Source organism: Lipotes vexillifer, unplaced genomic scaffold, assembly GCF_000442215.2.
Source record: "Lipotes vexillifer unplaced genomic scaffold, Lipotes_vexillifer_v1.1 scaffold621, whole genome shotgun sequence".
Taxonomy (NCBI): domain Eukaryota; kingdom Metazoa; phylum Chordata; class Mammalia; order Artiodactyla; family Lipotidae; genus Lipotes; species Lipotes vexillifer.
In genome coordinates, this window is record NW_006792411.1 from 2,866,738 (window position 1) to 2,874,257 (window position 7,520).

The following is a 7,520-nucleotide window of genomic DNA, read 5'->3' on the forward strand; positions in this document are numbered from 1 at the left end:
ATTCCTGCTATTTCAAGATGAAAGCTCTGTTCAGGCTCTCATTGATGCATGTATTGAAGAAGATGGAAAACTCTACCTTTGTGTATCAAGTCCCACTATCAAAGACAAGCCAGTAAGTACAGTCTAGCATGAAAATCGCTTCTCATTTTTGCCTCTATTTGTTAGGTCTGAAAAACCCACAGACATCTTAATGTATCTGTTAATTGACATGTTTTAAGTAGAATCGAAATGAAAAAGTTTTGTTTTTGTCAGGTTCCTAACATTGACATTCTGAATGTATATTTGTGCACATTATTTTGACATTGAATTTTTGGTTAGTTAAAATATTGGTGAATCTTTCTATTAAAAGACTTCACCTGGAAATGCATTTGATAAATATAAAGTAGCTGAACTTCCTCTGAATGACAGAACTCAAATCACAAATAGATCTTTCTCCTTCCTCTCTTTGATCAAGATTTTACCCCATACTATCCTTAACTTTTTGCATATGGTACTCGCCAAGTAAAATGAATTATGTATATACATAAATGTACATTGCATATTGTTTCTTTTTGAAGATGTTTTTCTTTATTATAAAATTTAGTCTTTAGGAATAGTAGTAACTAGCCTGTTTTGACAAATCTGGCCAACCAGCAGTCTGTTATCGCTCAGCCAGTACCTAGTGATGGGGTCCAGTTCAGAATGGAGGCAGCAGTGGGCTCAGCTCAAACAGTGATTTGTGGAGCTCCTCTTAGTGTCTTAGGGTTGTCCCAGAATTCTTATGTGGCTAGACTCTATTTGACTTGCTTGTTCCCTGCCAGTCCCTAAATTTAGGTATTTAAATTTGGGACCTTCTGGCCTTGGGACTTATTAGTTTGTTGTACCTGTTGGGAATACCCCACTATCAACCCCTTAGCCTGTGGTGTGGGCATTGGTAACAGTTTATACACGCAAACAATTGAATTGAGGCACTTGATCCTTGGTTGTTGTAATGGACACACTGAAGTGTTTTATCATAAAAAGCTTACTTCAGATATCATCAATATTTTTATTTTGAAATGCTTTTTGCAACAATGTAACAGATTTGTTAGTATCAGGAGTAATTTGCATTTCCTGGACATAGGATTGGACACACAGTCCTAGTTCACATAGCACTGAATACTAATCAACATCCAGTACCGTGCTAAATTTAAATTATATGGCTACTGGGGTGCTACATAGGAGAGGGGCCCAAATAAGCTGTAAAACAGTTAATTAACTTACAGATAATTAAGGGCATGTTAGTGTTAAGTGATTTGGGTTATAATAGGCAACTAAATTGAACCTTCCACCTTGGTTAGCTTACTCTTAAATGTGAAATGAAAGGTTGGAATATGCTACTTGTAAGTCTTTTCTAGTTTTCCAGTTTTATTGATTTGTAATGACATGGATTATTGCTTTTAAAAGTAAAATACTCTGCAATAATTTTAAACTTCCTTTCTCCATAAATTGTATTGAGAATGAGACATTCTGGTTTGCACACTCTCTAGGTACAGATTCGGCCTTGGAATCTCAGTGACAGTGACTTTGTGATGGATGGTTCACAGCCTCTTGACCCACGAAAAACTATATTTGTTGGTGGTGTTCCCCGACCATTGCGAGCTGGTATGATTAAACAAAGAAACAAACAAACAAAACCTATGTATCCGTTAGCATAAGAAATATACAGATTTTTCAGGATAAATTCTTCATAAGCATTTGAGTTCATGTCTAGGAGTGAGAGTTCTGGAATCCAAGTGTCTGGGCTTGAATTCATGTGCTCTGCTTCCAGTTAATAGCTGAGTAACCCTGCTCAAATTAATTTCTCTAATTCTCAATTTCCTCATCTGTCAAGTGGAGTTATAAGTATGTCTTTTATGGAGAGTTGTTTTGAGGATTAAATGAGATTGTGGATGCCTAGTGCTTAGTGCACGGTCTCGTAATGCTAATGCTCATCACTCTCATCATCTGAGAGAAAAAAACTCTTCAGGGATGGGTTAGGTATTGAGATGTTCGCTGTTGGTTTTCCACGTCCCCATGTGCTCAACAGCTGCTTACTGAGCTCTGAAATACAGCAGGGTTCTTAGCAGTGCATTGTGTTTTCAGAGCAGTGCTTACAGAAGAAATTTCATCCCCAACTTCAAGTAATTTGAGGTTTAATAGTATAAGTGAGATAAAGAACATAAAATGAACATGAATGCAGTTTCAAAATTGTAACATTTCATAGAGAAGAAGATGCATTTATTACTTCAAGTTTCTTTTTTTTTTTATTGATTTATTTTTTATTTATTTTTGACCGCGTTGGGTCTTTGTTGCTACGTGCGGGCTTCCTCTCGTTGCAGCAAGGGGGGCTACTCTTCACTGTGGTGCACGGGCTTCTCACTGTGGTGGCTTTTCTTGTTGTGGAGCACGGGCTCTAGGCGCACGGACTTCAGTAGTTGTGGTACGCAGGCTTGGTAGTTGTGGCGTGCGGGCTCAGTAGTTGTGGCGCACGGGCTTAGTTGCTCCACGGCATGTGGGATCTTCCAGGACCAGGGCTCGAACCCGTGTCCCCTGCATTGGCAGGCGGATTGTTAACCACTGTGCCACCAGGGAAGCACTACTTCAAGCTTCTATGTGAAAAATTGGCAAATAGCTACACGGTAAGGAAAGGTAAAAAGGATTTTGTTGGAAATATGCTCAAAGGACCCCCAAAGAGCCTGCCAATCAGCTTTCTAGTGTTCAAATGATTATTTATATTAAGCAGTACATTGTTAACTGGTAAATATATGGTGCATTGTGGCGTAGAGCAGATAGACCAGGGTGCCAAGTGCAGCACAATCACTTAACTACCCATGACTTTGCACAGATTAATCATCCTCTCTCTGCCTCAGTTTCCCCAGAAAATTACTACCTACTTCATAGGGTTGTTGTGTAGATTAAAAGTGAACATATGTGACATACTCAGCAGAGTCCCTGCCCTTAGTTACAGTAGGTTAAAGGTGAACACATGGACAACTGGTTATAATAACTAGTTTCATTTTAATAATTATTGTAATGACAGACAGATGAACTGCTTTTGATGTAAGAGCCAGATGAATTTTCCTGATTTCAAATGTCCCATTTGCTCCTTCCATATGTAGTGGAGCTTGCCATGATAATGGACCGGCTGTATGGAGGCGTGTGCTATGCTGGGATTGATACCGACCCTGAGCTGAAATATCCAAAAGGAGCTGGGCGAGTCGCATTCTCTAATCAACAGAGTTACATAGCTGCTATCAGTGCCCGCTTCGTGCAGCTGCAGCATGGAGAGATAGATAAACGGGTAAGTCCTGGACTACATTCTGAGAAGTTCTAGAAATGGCTGTCTATGTCATCACCAAGCTTGGAGTGGGGGAATTTTATGTGACAATAAATTGACAGCTGATAGTTATTCCTGTAGGACCCATTAGATCCATGCACCCATTAGATGCATGCTCTGGAATACATCTAAGAGTTTCATATGAATTTCTGCTGTCTCTTAGTTTTCTGAATAGCCTAACGAGAACATTACAGTCACTTTGCTTGAGTCCATTTAATCTTTCCTAAGATATCACCTCCATCCATTCACTTATTCAGTGCATATTTACCGAATCCTTTGTACTATGTTATATCAACTATACAAACATGAACACCCTTGAGATCTCCTTATGGTTTTTTTTTTTAAACCTGGGATATCAAAAATACCTCAGCAAGCCCTATTTTCCTATGTAACAAATGATTGAGTAAATTCATTTCTAGGACGGCATGTCTAAGAAATATTTCATTGTAACAGATTAAGTAGAAGAACTCAGAATCCTTTCATCTGTAATCTATTTCACTGCCTGAAATTAGGTAGTAGTTCATTAGCATTATTTTCACACTTTATATTCCTCTTTGTTGTGTTTATCCTCTGAATCAAAAGGCTGGAAAAAAACCCTCAAAGTTAACTCTTCTGTTTTTCAATGTATTGTGTTTGAGACTGTGTGTTCCATTATATGTCTTTTTTCTTTGCATTCACGAATTTCTTTTCTTTGTGTTTCATGCATTCAACAAACATTTTAGTGCCTAGGGCAAGAAGTCCCTGTCCTCGTGGATTTATGTTCTGGTGGATGGAACTCTATCCTACACCAGTACTACTCAAAATATGGCTTGTGAACCGACCTCCAGTTGGTAAATGGTTTGTTAGGAGTTTGTGGTGAGATAGGAATTTATACCAGAATGTGAATCTGCTGCATTAATAAGCACAGTGTTTATAGTTCAGTTGAGATCTTTTCATAGAAAGACCTTCTTGACGAAGAAAGCAATGTGTTGATTTACATTCTGGTGTCAGCTCCTCATTTCATGGCAGACTGGCCCTTTCATTAGGGCTGACTTAGATATCCAACACTCCAAGGCATTGTGCTCAGAAAAGTCTTTGTTGATTGACTGTATTGTGCCTTTCTCAATTCAGTACATAGAAACTATCAAGTCACTAGTGGTTTACACTTACTGCTTATGTTCCATTTCATGTATATTCCACATCAGTGGCAGCTGAAAATTTCCCATAGTAGTGGTCATCATACTGTGAATATATTAAGGAGAAAGGTATAGATTCTACTGTAAACATGGAGGAAGGGGGCAGGATTAGTTGCAGTATATGTTAACATGCCTCCTTGTTTTTTATTCACACTAAAAAATATGTACATCTGAATAAACGGACACTCCCACCTCATCACTTCATTCCATCATCAGTTTCAGAGTTCTAAGTTAGCCATTAGAAATTCAGACTTAATTTGTTTTCCTTTACGATCCAATTCTTTGACGGTGTTCCTGCCGTTCTGTAGATGTTATAGAATGGTCTCGGGGCCAGAAGCCTAATCCTCTGATTACGTCTGCTCTTCCTGCCTTCCATTATCACTCTTCTCTTTTTGTTCACAGCTAACCTTTGTTCAGGATTCCTTGTCAGAAGTGTGGATGGCATCAGTGGTAGTCATAGCCTGGTATAAGGGAGTTTCAATCATGAGTCTCTCTAAGACTAAAAATAACCAACGCTTTTCCCACTGGAGAATTAATAGCCAGGTTATTTTTAATGCTTGAGAGGCTCAAATGACATTGGCCTATTGAACACTGGAACAGACCCAGTTTTATAAATTCACCTCTGACTTTTAGACTGAAGTAAACCATTCTTCCTGACAAAGAACAAAGCAAGGTTTTAGATTATGAGTACTATGGCTGCATCTTGTTTTCCTGGAGTTCGAGGTTTGTGATTATAACCCAAGATGTGTACACTGTAAATAGAAATCATGACCTGAACCTTATTACAGCTCAGAGGCTTGTGATGGCAGAAGTCAGGCAGCTTCCCTCTGATTTGTACATTGAAGTGCTATTTTGTGGCACTGGGAATCTCTCAGTTGGTCTTGTGTAAATTATAATTCCACATATGACAAGAATCCAGATCCACTAATTAAAGTGACGGTTTGTGCCTATGAAAACTCTCCCGTGGGTTTAACCTCATAATGTTCTTAAACGTTAAGTTGGCTTCACTCTTAACTTTCTGCTGGGATCTTGCTTTTCATTTGAAAACTGTTTATTTAATAAGACAAAAATGTAAAACAATGGGCATAAAAGCCTTACCAGTTTCTTAAATGATGATAGCTAATTTCAGTAAAAGAATTATTGACCCTTCCTTTGGGGTACCTTGGCACAGACTCATTCAGACAGTGGATGGAAATGTACATACATGGTATAAGAGTTGCCTGGTCCATTCACTGAGAAATGTAAACACCCTATTTTATTTTTGATTGCAGGTGGAAGTTAAGCCATATGTCTTGGACGATCAGCTGTGTGATGAATGTCAGGGGGCCCGTTGTGGGGGAAAATTTGCTCCATTTTTCTGTGCTAATGTTACCTGTCTGCAGTATTACTGTGAATATTGCTGGGCTGCTATTCATTCTCGCGCTGGCAGGGAATTCCACAAGCCCCTGGTGAAGGAAGGCGGTGACCGTCCTCGACATATTTCATTCCGCTGGAACTAAAGGCTAACTACAGTGCTCATTTTCAGGCCTCAGAATAAGTGCACTCTTCTGTTAATTCTGCCCCCTTCCTCAACCTCTTCATGCTGGCATGTCCTTTTGTGCAGTCTGTAACTTAACAATAAGTCTAATGGAAAGAATGACCTATAATATAGGCGTTTTGTAGATTCTTGTGTCACTGAAAACAATATGTATGAACTCCTTTTTCGTATTGCCATCATGTTGCATGGAAGTTTCATTCTCTTGTTTTGCTGGAGACCAAGAGGATCCAAACTTCCCGCAACATTTTCTTAGAGGAGAGAGAGAAATATTAAAAGAGAAATGAAACAATAGAGTATTTTGGGTTTTTAATTAAATTATTGTTAATAATGTAACAGATAAGAATACTTTTATTAAAATAACCACATAACAATAACACTATCAATCTCTCCTGACGCGGGGTTTCCCCCAGGGAAGTGCTTTTGCCTTTCTCTTTCTTTTCTTTCATATTTTTTGCCTCTCTCTTTTTTTCTGTCCCCTTTTTATTCTTTTAACAGCAGTGGAAGAAGTTAACAATTATTAACAGGAGAGAGCGTGTTAAAGCAAATACAAATGCATGAGCAAGATTGAAGCAGCATTATAACTAATTTTAAGGGTTTAGAGGCGGAATGTAATTTCATTATGCCGCCAAGTTACTACCACATCAGAAAAAACAAAATATAGTAAAGTAGGCAGAACTAGGTTTATTTTCTTTTAAACAGGTTTTTAAATTTAGAACATAAAAATTGGGTACATTTACTTCTGAGGGGAGTGCACTTATTTATTTTTAAACTTTTACTTATCTGGTCACAGCCCCAGGAAACCTACCAAAGCTAGAGTTAATGACAACTGGTGGGAAAACTAGCATTTCCTCTCCTAAAGAACAAATATATAAATTTTATTTTTGATGTTATATATAAACTCTATATCCTAATTTACTAACACTCATCAGGTGTCAGCCTTTGCTCTCCATTTTGACGTTAAAAAGAAACAAACAGATCTAGAGATACCTCAAGGATATCATTTTTGATTTTGTGTTAGACTACCATGTGTAGCCCAAACTGGAAGAAAAAACCAATATTCAGATTGGCTGCTGATTGGCTTACTTTTAGATTTAAAGTTACTTTGGGTATCCTGTAATTTAGTTGTAACATAGAAAATGAAAAAAAAAAGTTAAAAAAAAGTTAACTAGTTGCAAAGTGTTTTGCACTGTTGAACTAAGTAACTGTGTAAATCTGTGCAAAGGTACGTATGTTTATCTTACTCTTCCTATAAAATAAAATAACATTACACTTTCAGAACTTAGCATGGGACATAGTCAGTGTTTGAAGTGCCAACTTCATCAAGTAATGCATGCTTTATTATAAATAAAACTAGCTTTTGAAAGGCGTTATGATGTGTTGAACAGTATGCTTCAGGGGTAAATTGAAAATAGTCTCTTGAAGCCCTGGTCATGGAAGTAACTTTTATTTTTATGGACATTCTCTTATGAAA

General features: G+C 37.8%; 1 protein-coding gene across 1 annotated transcript in view; it reads left to right on the plus strand.

The window, feature by feature from the left end:
- The window catches only part of CPEB4 (cytoplasmic polyadenylation element binding protein 4), a 59,599-nt gene extending 53,588 nt beyond the window's left edge, over positions 1–6,011 (plus strand). The window contains exons 7-10 of the mRNA XM_007465560.1: positions 3–112; positions 1,509–1,623; positions 3,120–3,301; positions 5,784–6,011. Of these exons, the coding sequence (XP_007465622.1) occupies positions 3–112; positions 1,509–1,623; positions 3,120–3,301; positions 5,784–6,011 (635 nt within the window). The remainder of the gene's footprint in view (positions 1–2; positions 113–1,508; positions 1,624–3,119; positions 3,302–5,783) is intronic.
- The last annotated feature ends 1,509 nt before the right edge of the window (positions 6,012–7,520 follow it).